Source organism: Rhamphochromis sp. 'chilingali', assembly GCF_963969265.1.
Source record: "Rhamphochromis sp. 'chilingali' genome assembly, chromosome: 14".
NCBI classification, from domain to species: domain Eukaryota; kingdom Metazoa; phylum Chordata; class Actinopteri; order Cichliformes; family Cichlidae; genus Rhamphochromis; species Rhamphochromis sp. 'chilingali'.
The window spans coordinates 28,193,522-28,206,310 of NC_137941.1; the positions used below are offsets into that span (position 1 = coordinate 28,193,522).

A 12,789-nucleotide genomic window follows, 5' to 3' on the forward strand; every position below is an offset into this window, starting at 1 on the left:
TCCCATTGTTGCCAACGGCTTGCTGGGTTGTCTGATTGCCGGGTTTTCTCAGCCTCAGTACAAAATACACTGAGGCAACGTTAGTTGTGAGTTGGTGCTAACACTGAATTGAACTGAACTAAATAATGTTCAAAAAGAAAAGAACTAAAAATTACTAACAAACTTAAGTGTGCTACATGAAATCAGTTATCTCTCATAATTTTCTACTAATAGAGCAAAGGAAAGTCAACACAGTGCAGTTGGGTTCATAGGTTTTTGGATAGTGAGACAGTTGTTGTTTGGTTTGCCTCTGTAGACCAACACAGTCGATTTTAAATCAAAGAATCAAAGTGTGACTGAAGTGCAGACTTTCAGCTTTGATTCGAGGGTATTAACAAAAGTATTGTGTTAACATTTTATTTTATTAATTGTTGCCATTTTTATATGTATCCCCATAATCCCCTTTTTAGAGGCTCAACATTATCTGGACAAACTAACCAAATACTGTGTTTCCTCTGAGATACTCTGCTAGGCCTTTACTGCAGCCATCTTCAGGTGCTGCTTGTTTGTGGGTCCCTGCATCTAGTTTTGTGTTCAAGAAAAGCTGTTCACCTGGGTTGAGTCTTGGGCGATGTTGCAGTTTTCTTTGGCTCATCATCCATTTTTACTGTGAAGTGCCATCTGATCAGTTTACAGCAGAGAGTACAGCTATCACATCATCAGCAAACAGCAAGTTATCAAATTCTACTGGCAGCTGCATACATGTCCATATTATAACCTTGCCTGCCTCATGTTTTACAGATGATGTGTTATATTTCAGATTATTTTCTTTCCTTCTCCACACTTCCTATGGCTGTGGCTCAGGAGGTAGAGCAGAGGTTAAAGGCTTGTGGTTTGATCCCTGACTGCTTCATTCTGCATGCCAAAGTATCCTTGGGCAAGGTACTGAACACTGAGTTGATCCCGATGTGTTCATGAGTGAGTGGGAATGCCAGATAGAAAGCTCTTGTATAAATGTGTGAATGAGATGTTCTTGTGTGCTCGAGTAGAAAGCACTATATAGGAACCATTCCATCCACCTATTACATACATAGATATGGTTTAATCTGGGTTTCTTGTTCTTGAGTGTAATCAGTGGTGTATTTGCATTTATTAAACAGTCTTTTCCACTTGCATGGACATCTATTTGAACCTCACAATGAGAGTTACAGTGAATGCATACCACATAAGAGTTCAATATTTTGAATCAACAGCTTTCATCTTCTTAGTTTGACATGGAATAACTGGGAAAAATGCTTCATCTGGCAATTAAACTGCAGATCAGTTAGTTGTCTAAATGGTTTTGAACTTCTGAAAATGGACTCTGTATAAAATGTCTGTAATTCTAACAGTTATAAAAATACTGTTATAAAAGCTGCTGACAGAAAAACTGAAGTCTGCGCTTCAGCCACATCTTGATTGTTTGATTTGAAATCCCTTGTGGTGATGTACAGAGGCAAAGCTATAAAAATTACTTTATTGTCCAAATGCATATTGATGTGATTGTAAAAAGATCTTATGTAACCTTTAGTGACTCCACATCTTTGCTCCAGCTTTATCTTTCTTAAAATATTTTTTTATAAAAAACATAAAGTTTTGATAAACAGAATCTATTTTTAAAATCTGAAAGTGACCTTTAAGGTCCACTTAATAAAATTCAGATGGTTTATTTGTCAAAGTGTCTGTCTGACAGTTAATTAACATGTTGCTCAGCTCTGTTCATGAGCTACTTGTTGCCTAAAAAGCCTTTTGACAAACAAAAAGCTGAATATATTACTGAAACACACACACACACACACACACACACACACACACACACACACACACACACACACACACACACACACACACACACACACACACACACACACACACACACACACTCCTCCAGTCGCCCACATGGTCATCTTTAATTGTCTGTTTAGCGTTGGTGCTTATAGTGAAGAAACCATTAACAGTCAATTAGCCAGCTGGCCAATCAGAGGGAAAACTGTTACCCTGAGGGCTTGTTTACAACCACAAGAGCAGCTCATTTGGAGAACATGGACACAGTTATTATAATCCTACCCTTCACCTCACAAGCATGGACAGACTCTAAAACAACAGGATTCCACTTAGAAACTCTCTGTTTAACACATTTTTAAAGTATAAAAAAATCTGTCAAACTCAGTATTTTCAATATCACCAATGGCTTTTAAAGCAAACTTCTCCTTTCTCCCCCTCATCAGGTCACTCAGCTGTGAATCGGCTGCAGAATCAAATGAGGAGCGGGTGCAGTGTTGAAAACCCTGTCTATGGACCCACCAACCTCTGCATTTTGAAAACCCACAACACCTGGTAAGAATGTTGTTGCTGCTGTGTAAGATGCATGCAGGGATGAAAAATGAACCTGTTGCAGACATTTGGGGGAGAAGAAATCCTACTTAACAAACATAGTGACTTCAGTGACAAATTCTGGCTCTAGAAACAAAGCTATAGCTATTGCAGTTCTTCTATTGGCCACTTGAGACTGTCATCCTAACCCTAACCCTACCCCATTCCCAACAAACTCCCATGTTAAAAGACTCAAATTAATAGATGTAATAAATATCTTTATGATTTTTTAAATTCTATGTCATAAAGACATAGAGTGAATTTAGTGTAGAAGACGTGGTGTGGAAGATTAACCTGCACAGAGTCCTGACGTCAACCTGAAAGAAAATCTCTGGGATAAATTAGAGTGGAGACTTCTCGTCCACGTCCAACATCTGGAAGAATAGTAAAAAATTCCCATAAACGACTGAAGGTCACAGTACTTCAGCATCTAGCTAGCGCTACAGAAGAGGGGCAAACATTAAGGGAATAACATTTTTTAGCAGGTAATTTTAGATTCAGCATTTCTAAATTCAACAAACATCAGCAAAAACACAAACAAATTTGTGTGCAGTTGTCATACAGTGTGTTGCTAGGTAAAAGTCCAGCTGATGCATTTCACAGGGAGAGAAAAGAGAGTGAGCTCATTTCAGTCAGCGATGGAGAAAGATAAGAAAGACAGGACAGGAGAGGAAGGAGAAAGACTTGATAAATTGGAAATTTAAAGCTTACATGTAAGTCCTCATGTTTTTAAATCAGATATTGGGTCTGTATGTGTCACATTAAGTTTTTTCATATTGCGAAACATGCTGTAAATCAAACTGAGGTAGACTGACTGTGTTATATGAAGGTAGTTATACTCTGCAGGTCAGTGCAGGATAAACAGGTTAGTTTGCTGTACTGTGATGGATTTAAAGTGTGCAATTGGTGCACAGTGGCTGTGGTTTCATGGTCAGAGTTAGGTTACATCACGTTGCTTAGATTCGTTCACTGAATTCCATCTTCAGACCAGCTTTATTCAGTATAATGTTAAAAAAAATTCTGTTAGTGGACAACTTATAACTTACATCTCCTTGAATTCAGTTTAGTGTAAACCTACAAAGAGCAGTAAACCTCAGACCAGCAGCAGCAGCAGCAGGTCAGCTGATCTCAGTCTGTGCATTAAGAAAATCTACTGGAGTGCTGAATAGAAATGATCGTGAGCTGTGATTCTTTTCACCATAATGAGCCATTACAACTGATTTTAGGGTTCCTCCACCCCCACCGTCATTTTGCTGTTTAGACACAAAGTCACTCTCTACAGCGTAGGCAACAGAAAATAGAGTTACTTTTATTTTCCGTCTTTTTCTTTGCTCATGTTCTATTTAACAAGTTCAAGCTCAGTACAATTAGAAATAAAAATTAGTTTAAATTAAAATTTGTATTCCTATCTACTAATATTATTTTATTATTACATTAATATAACACAAGTTTCGGTTAGCTTTACACAAAAATAGCTGGTAGAAACGTCCTTCAAGGAGCTACTTTTTACTTTCTTTATTTTTAACATAGGTATCTGTACTTCTACTTAAGTACAGAATTTCTGTATTTTTGCCACCCCTGCTGCACACTATTACACAATCCACCAAGCAGTTTTGGTGCCTGTGGTGGAGACTAGTGCTCAATTGAGGTGATCAATGTTTGCTTTCTAAGTAGCTCTTTAACTTGCTTGGCACGTTAAGACCAAGAAGCAGCCATAAGGGTTGGTGAAATTTCCAACTTGATTTAACATACATTGTACAGCCATGGGGTGGCTGTAGCTCAGGAGGTAGAGCAGGTCACCTACTGATCGGAAGGTTGGTGGTTCGAACCTCTGGCTCCTCCTTGTGCAAGAAACATCAGTGAATTTGTGTGAATGTCGTCAGAAAAGCACTCAGTTTAGAGTCAGTGCTTGTGTGATTGGGTGAATGTGGCATGTTGTATAGTAGAGTAGAAAATCAGTCAATTTACCATTGTGGCTAGACTTCTGCTTGATTATATGGTTAATTATGTCACATTATGAGGGTATTTTGCCGATTATTTGACCATGACCAGAAACTTTGATCTATCGTGATCACATAATTCCCACCAAATTGCCACTGGAACACTTTTTTAGGAAAATTGATTTGGATAACAAATTAAACGTGAATTCATAATATTTGATCTAATTACACTAATGCTATACAGTTATTGCAAAATCCCATGTCACATCTGGCCATTGGATTTTGGCCTCCTCCTCCAGGAAACTGTTTGGGAACCTCTGTTAGAGATATTATATATACTGGACACATAGCTTAAGGGCCACTCAGAAACATGTCCTTACATTTGTGTGGCTAAAGACAGAGGAAAGATTGCTGTTTTTAAAGCTTTAAAATCTTACATCCATGAGGAAATTATGGCTGTAATAATCTTTTCAGCCTCTAGAGGGAGCCATTAGCACTTTACACCGACTGTGAGATTGTACCACTTGACTGGAGAGGATTTGTGACTCTCATTTTCAGGACCATTACATCATCACTGTTTCAAAAAAACCAACAACACACACACACACACACACACACACACACACACACACACACACACACACACACACACACACACACACACACACACACACACACACACACACACACACATCTCACTGTACAGTCTTTCTGGCAGGCACTGCGGGTGAGTGAGGGGAGGACAGATTAATGTGCCTCTTTGCTGTTTGTATCTGAATAGAGCGTAAAGTTATGTGCATTTGAATTTGGGAGGGGGTGAGGTGGAGGAGAAGGAGGAGGAGGAGGAGGAGGGCAGTCTGTCGGCTGCAGAATTCCATCACTCTTGGCAACCGTTGTTGGGTTACCACGGAAACGCACTGCAATGTTCTCTGCTTCTCTTTTGTACTCCTCCATCACTCCTCTCTCTCTCTCTCTCTCTCCCTTACTCTATCCCATCTTTATTGCTGGTCGGCTTCCTCCTTGCGTTGCTACGGCGATGCTCTGGGACATTCAGTGGGATCATTTTGTCACTGCAGTGTCGGCGCACAGAGCTGGCACTGCGCTCCGAGATCTCTGTGAGACGTGTTTTGCTGTTTTTATGCTCCCTGTTTTGTCTCCTTCCAAATTCTCGTGACCTTTAACCCCTCCACTTCCCTTACCAATCAGTCCGAAATCAGCGCTTTGGACTGGCCGGGCTCATCAGGTGACACCACAGAAAGTTGGATGAAGTTTCGCTGAACTGAAGGCTCCGATCAGTGTTGATGTTTTCACGACTCTGTTGGACTGAGAGACGTCCGGACACTTCACAGAGACTGAACTCTGCTCGGTGAGCTCTGCCACAAACCGAGATGAACGAGGACGCGGAGGAGGCGCAGCTGCCTGAGAAGTTGCTGGAGGCTGAGGAGCAGGAGTTGCAGCAACAGGAGGGAGAACATGAGATGGAAGATGAAGTGAAGGACCAGGAGGGAGAGGGAGAGAAGGAGCAGGAGGAGGTCCATCCGCTGGAGGAAGACCTGGAGGAAGAGAAAGTGCAGCAACAGGATGGAGATACTGAAGATGTGTATGGGCAGGAGGAAGAGCTAGAACAAGAGGAGGTTGCAGCGCATGAGTGGGAAATACAAGAGAAGGTGGAGGAGGTTCTGAAGCAGCAGGAGGACGAGCTGTCTGAGCAGATGCTAAAGCCAGAAGGGGAACAGGGCCATCAAGAGGAGCAGGTACAGGAAGAAGAGAAGGAGGAGGAGGAGGTAGAGATCAAAGAGGTGCAGGAAAGTGAGCTACAGCACCTTGAAAAGGAGGAGGAGGAAGAGACTGAGGAGATGCAACAAGAAAAGGAGGTGCAGCAAAGTGAGGTGTTACAACAAAAGGAGGAGGAGGTAAAGCAGACTGAGGAGCTGCAGCAACAGCAGCAACCTCGAGAGCAGGAGGAGGAGGAGGAGGAGCAGGAGGAGGTGCAGCGTGAGGAGATGTCACGGACTGAGGAAGAGCAGAAGGAGCAACAGCAGTCTGAGGAGGTGCAGGACTTTGGGGACGCTCTGGAGCAGAATCACAACAACCAGGTCCTGATCCGGCTCAGAGGAATGTGAGTAAACACAGATCACGCAGTCAGCTGGCTGATGATGTAATGTCAGTGTGTTGATGCAATAGCACTATCGATAATTGGTGATCACGCTGTGAGGATCCGTGAGCTGCTGTAAGACTGACAGCCTCGGGGACGGCATCAGTGCGGTTGACCGGTTGCCTTGGTGATGCTGGCACGGACCGACGATGGAGGGGAAGACAAATGACAGAAAATGAGCGGGCAACGGTGGGCGTGCAACATCACTTAACACGGGAGAGAGAGCGTGTGTGTGTGTGTGTGTGTGTGTTTGATGAAGTCACAGCTTCTCGTCTGTCTGTCTGTCAGATTCTTTCTTAGCAGCTGACTCCTACGCTGCAGCGGAACAGCCTCGCCACATCTGTTTGAATTTGAGGCGATCACACACAAAAAACAAATCAAAAGCAGCAACAACAACAACAAAAAAAGAGCCCAGTGTGTTTTTTTTTTATTCTCCATTGTTGCCATGGTAACAACTGAGCGTTGCGATGCAGCAAACTCTCAGCAAAGAAAGACACATCAGCAGGGAGATGGACGAAAACAGAGACAGAGATGAAGGCAGGGCATGCGAACACAAAATGTTTGAATGTCCTGTTGATGCTTCAGTCTGTGAATTACAGCCTCATTCATCACACTACGCTCATCATCACTCGCGGATCCTTTCTTTGACAAATCTGACAACACACTTTGAAATGCTCCTAAACTGAGCATTTCAAACCAGTGAATGCCCTGTAGGCATGAAGCAATGAATCCTAGTAGTCCAAGTAAGGATTTTAAGTGACTGCTGTTTAAAGTTGCCAAATTGAAATATGTACACTTTTGTTTTAGATGTGTAAATCGTCCATATAACACACAATAAACATTTTTATTATTGTAATATATAAAAAAAAGCTATGTGTTTAAACACATCTTTGCTATGGCAAGAACTGCAACTCGCAACTGCTGGTTTGAGCCTCCTGTTGAGCTGTGATGAGTTTGTATGTTCTCCCTGTGTGGCTTTTCCTCCTAGAGTATATAGACAAGCATGTTAGGCTAACTGGTGACTGTAAATTGCACCCCTTGGTATGAACATAAGAGTTGGCAGTTATCTGTCAGTCTGTTTTTATGTATTACAACATAAGATAAATTTTCTACTTCTTACTAGATGTTAAAATGAGGTAAATTCAAGCTCAAATGAACAGCAGCACAAAACATGTCACACAGTGTCGCTGCTGTTTTAACAAAAGCCAAAATTCAGTAGCTTTTAGAATTACTCTTCTTTACCATACTCTTTCAGTTCACTGAAGTTTGCTGGCACAGTTTTGATTATAACCCTTCTGCAGACGGTGGCTGAGTAGCCATTGCTGTTATACTTTTTTTGAAGTCTGCCTCCACAGGCCCATGTGCAGTTGTCGCACTGTATTGTAAAGTCTATGTGGATGGGTACACATGGTCTCAAAAACAGTGGCAGGCATTCAGACATCGGCACAGACCTTCAAACTGATTATCTGATGATGGAATTTCCGTCACTCTGACCTGAACGGACCCTTGTAGGCTCACGGATGCGGAAAGTATAATCAAAGCTCAACGCTTCAGCTGCATGATTTCAATCAGGCTGAGTTCTGGACTTTGACGGAGTCTTTGCAACACTTTGATGCTTTTCGTTTTCAGTCATTTTATTGTACATTTGCTGCTGTGCATGGGATGATTGTCACGCAGCATGATCCAGTGTAGGACAAGTCTTAGCTGTTGGACCGAGGACTTCACATTTGACTCTAGAATACTTTGGTAAACAGAGGAGTTTATAGAGTAACTGACTCAGTAACTGTAAGGTGCTCAGGTCCTGTAGCTGCACCACCACCACCACCTTGCTTGACCAGTGGTACGAGCTGTTTATGCTGATATGCTGTGTTCTGCCCCGATGCTCCAGACCAGCAAACTACTGTCATGTTTTGTAGCTCATCTGGGGTTTTATTTGCCTAATTTTAAGATCTGCTGGAGACCAGATTATTTTTATTGTTTTCTTGATATGTGTTTACTTTCTTTTTACCTTGAACGTGTCTTGATCAGCATTCACGGTGCCTTCACAGACATCCAAATATCCGTGACTGTTACCACTGATGCATAATCGTACCGTCAGATCAGGCTCTGATGCATGCTCTGGATAATCCTGCTCCTCTTCAGCCTGAAGTATGCTGCTCCTACCTTTTCCAAAAACACAGAAGGACATAATTTTCTGCTTAATTCATCCAAAATGTTTTTTTTAGTTGAATAGATGGCCAAAAAATCATAAGTATTCACATCCATTCAGCATTACTTTCCAATTTTGTAACTCCCACACAGAAACTCCTCAAGCTTCAGAAACTTAATGATTTATTGACGGCAGATTACAAAAGAAGTCGTCAAATTCTTTGCAGTTTAGTTGTGACATGCTCCGTCAAGAATTAGTTTGGGTGTTTTTTTTTGTTTTTTTTACATAACTTTCCCAGTCTTTTGTGTTTGTTTGCCTGCCGTCTTTAAAGGAAGAAAGCAGCACATAAATGTGTCTAAGACAAGTGTTCTTCTTGATTTTTTCAGTGACTCGCAGCTCACACGTTCAGTCTTCGACTGCAGTTTCACCAGAAACATTTGTCACATACAAAATATCTGGACAGTGCTGTGTTCAGTTTAGTTATAGCTCTTCGTCTGGTTTGGTCCACTTAAATCTAAGAACTTTTTACACATTTAATGTAATAGTATAGACTAAAAAGAGTACTAATGCATTATGTTTTAAAAGCTGCTGTATCTCCAGAATGGCATGGCATGGCTACAAGTGGAAAAAAAAACCCAGGTGCGTTGTGCTATCCTCTGTGAGGTTTCATTCCAATAACGTAGGTCCCCAAGGAGGAATAAATAAGAAATAAGGAGGAATGAGGAAATGATAGCTCTGTTTTTTTTTTTGTTTAAACTGGTCATGTATAAGGTCAGTGTGGTACTCTAAAGCATACACTGATGTTTTAGTCAACAAATCCGTTTCCCAGCAGAGATGCTGACTTGTCACAGTAGGAAAAGAATTGATGGACCCGTTGTATTAAAGCATACCTTTACATCTCCCTGTTGTGACAAGTCTGTATGTCTGATTGAAGTGGTTTGTCCCTTTGTCTTGGTTGCATGACATGCCCATGACAGGCAGTCAGATCTTTTTCAACCAGGTCACTTTTTCCACCTTAAGCTAGTTAAAATTCTAAATCGTTTCAGTTTCAGATCTTCCTTTAGTCTAAATGGTAAATGGAAATTTTCTTATATAGTACCTGAGCACTCAAAGCACTTTATACAGCATGTCTCTCTCACCCAGTCACACACAAAATCACTTTTTTCTATGTCTAAGTGCTTTCTATCTAACATTCACACACATTCAACCCCAGTGAACACAGCGGATGCAACTCAGGGTTCAGTATCTTGCCCAAGTGCACTTTGACTTGCAGACTGGAGCAGTCAGGGATTGAACTGATTAGTAGATGACCAGCTATACTTCCTGAAGCACAGCCATGGTCATTCTTTCTAAGAATTACTAAAACTGAAAATGTCAGTTTGTTTTTTTTCCAGAGGCTTTCTGATATTTGTCAAAGAGGTTTGGAAATTAAAATAGGGATTTGTTAGGAAAAGCTAGCTAACTTATGATCCAAGTATCCACAAAAACATCCAAGCAGTGATGCAATCAAGAACAACCAGACTTCCAATATTTCCTGCATTGGTTGTCTTAACTTCACTGCGTGCAAATACCTATGCATGTCTGGAAAATGTAGTTTATTAAATAATTTCAGCAAATAAATAGCACATCGACCAGGGAGATGGACTGTCTGTTCCATCAGCAGCGTCCTGCCCCCCTGAGCAATGCTGGTGACTCTTCTGTCTTTAGCCTCTGGCAGTAACAGTGTGGATTGTGACTGAGCAGTGGTGCTTTGATCAAAAGTTGAATCATTTACGAACATGCTACAAGTGAGCATTTAAAAGATAAGATAAGATAACGTGGTGCCAAGGAATTTGCTACATCTATTCAACAGAATAAATATATAGAACAGTAACAATAGAGATTATTATCAAGAGATTATATAAAGAAGGAAACAGAATATATACACATTTTACACATATACAGTGGTGAAATATTGCACAGATGACATTTGAATCATTATTAAATCACAAAACCTCACATTAACAGACACTGTTTGACATCTTCAGTTTAATAAATAGTAATCTAACAATTTTGAAATTGTAAGGAACACAAGGTAAAAAACAAGAACATTTTACACTTAGGTCTGTTTCTTTCTGACTTTTCCATTCTGTTCGCAAATTAGATTAGACAAAAAAGATTTAACAACAAAAATGGAAAATATATACAGTGTTGGGGAGTAACGGAATACATGTACCGCCGTTACGTATTTAAAATACAAAATATGAGTAACTGTATTCCGTTACAGTTACCGTTTAAAAAGGTGGTATTCAGAATACAGTTACTTTGTTGAGATAAATGGATTACACGGCGGTACTTTCCTGTTTCATATTGTCGCGGGTCAGGACTGTTTGGGTTTGTTTGACAGCTACGTTCTGTTGTTCCAGGTGGCAGCGTTACGGTTGCCATGGTTACAGGGTGACGCTCTTTCTCTGCGTGTTTCCTGGGTGAGAGAGCACCTTTTTGTTGTTGTTGTTGTGCTGAGCTAATAGGCAGAATGCTAAATGCTGTAAAGAATGTAGCATCATGGGCAGTGTAGTCCGTGCTGCAGGGAGAATGGACTGCCATACACGTTATGGGTCTGTGAGCGCGAGGAGGGAGAAAAAGGCGAGTGGAAAACTCCGAGTTGTCATCGAGCAGAAACGGGAGCTGGAAGCATGTAAATATAATAATAACCACTGCAGCCAAGAAGAGTGCCTGACGAGCCCAGTTGTAAGTAAGCTATTAAGACTCGACTGTACACTTTGTTCGTGTTTTCCTCCGAAAACAATAAGTTTGGTTGGAGCAGTCTTTCAACGCCTCTCTCTGTCTCTCGCTAGCAGAGTTGACCCAGACAACAAAGTAAAGCTATTTTTCGGCTACGAGCCGACAGGGAGCCCGACATATTAGCCAGAGGTCCCTTTAATATGGTTCGGAGCCGCGGACCTTCAGTAATAGTCATAAATCACAGCAATAGTTGTAAAAAGCATGATAATATATTAAGTAATCCAAAGTATTCAGAATACGTTACTGTCATTGAGTAACGTAACGGAATACGTTACAGAATACATTTTGGGGCATGCATTCTGTAATCTGTAATGGAATACATTTTAAAAGTAACTTTCCCAACACTGAATATATATCAAGGAAATACATTGTAATATGTCATCATTCAAACCCAGCAAAGAGGACATTACATAATAACCAGAGGTGGAAAGAGTACTAAAATATTTTACTCAAGTAAAAGTACTATTACTTTGCTGAAATTTTACTCAAGTACAAGTAAAATTACCTGTCTCAAAATGTACTCAGAGTAAAAGTTACATAGTTACTTTTTTGTCAGCAGGAGGACAGCCTCTTCTGAGTAGTGCAAAAAAGACAATGGGATAAATCTCAAAGTAGTTGTTTTTTAATTAAAAGAAAAACTTTACAAATTAAAGCTCAGTGGCAGTTAAACTGCAAGTCTATACATCAAAATGGATAATGGTCACCAAACCAACCAAACTGTCAAAACCATATAATTCTTTTACATGAGAATGTGTTCTAAACTGTCAAATAAGAGAACAAGTACTGAATTGAGCTGTACGGCAGCTGCTATAAAAATGTGTTTTCATTTTTTAAACTTGGCCCTGCTCTGTTAATTTTGAGGAGCAATTCAATTCAATAAAACTTTATTGATCCTGAAGGTTGACCCCGAAGGAAATTGGGTTAAGGCTGCCGACCTTTGCCAGCGCCGACTTACCCTTCTGACCATACATACAGTACAGGGAGTGGAGAATTATTAGGCAAATGAGTATTTTGTCCACATCATCCTCTTCATGCATGTTGTCTTACTCCAAGCTGTATAGGCTCGAAAGCCTACTACCAATTAAGCATATTAGGTGATGTGCATCTCTGTAATGAGAAGGGGTGTGGTCTAATGACATCAACACCCTATATCAGGTGTGCATAATTATTAGGCAACGTCCTTTCCTTTGGCAAAATGGGTCAAAAGAAGGACTTGACAGGCTCAGAAAAGTCAAAAATAGTGAGATATCTTGCAGAGGGATGCAGCAGTCTCAAAATTGCAAAGCTTCTGAAGCGTGATCATCGAACAATCAAGCGTTTCATTCAAAATAGTCAACAGGGTCGCAAGAAGCGTGTGGAAAAACCAAGGC

At 40.7% G+C, this 12,789-nt stretch overlaps 1 protein-coding gene across 2 annotated transcripts in view; it reads left to right on the forward strand.

Moving 5' to 3' along the window:
- The first annotated feature begins 5,414 nt into the window (after positions 1-5,414).
- LOC308410567 (dual specificity calcium/calmodulin-dependent 3',5'-cyclic nucleotide phosphodiesterase 1A-like) overlaps positions 5,415-12,789 on the forward strand; it is a 43,934-nt gene continuing 36,559 nt past the window's right edge. For both annotated transcript variants that reach the window (XM_080903971.1, XM_080903972.1), the window contains exon 1: positions 5,415-6,450. In XM_080903971.1, the coding sequence (XP_080760097.1) occupies positions 5,720-6,450 (731 nt within the window). In that variant the 5' untranslated portion in view covers positions 5,415-5,719. The remainder of the gene's footprint in view (positions 6,451-12,789) is intronic.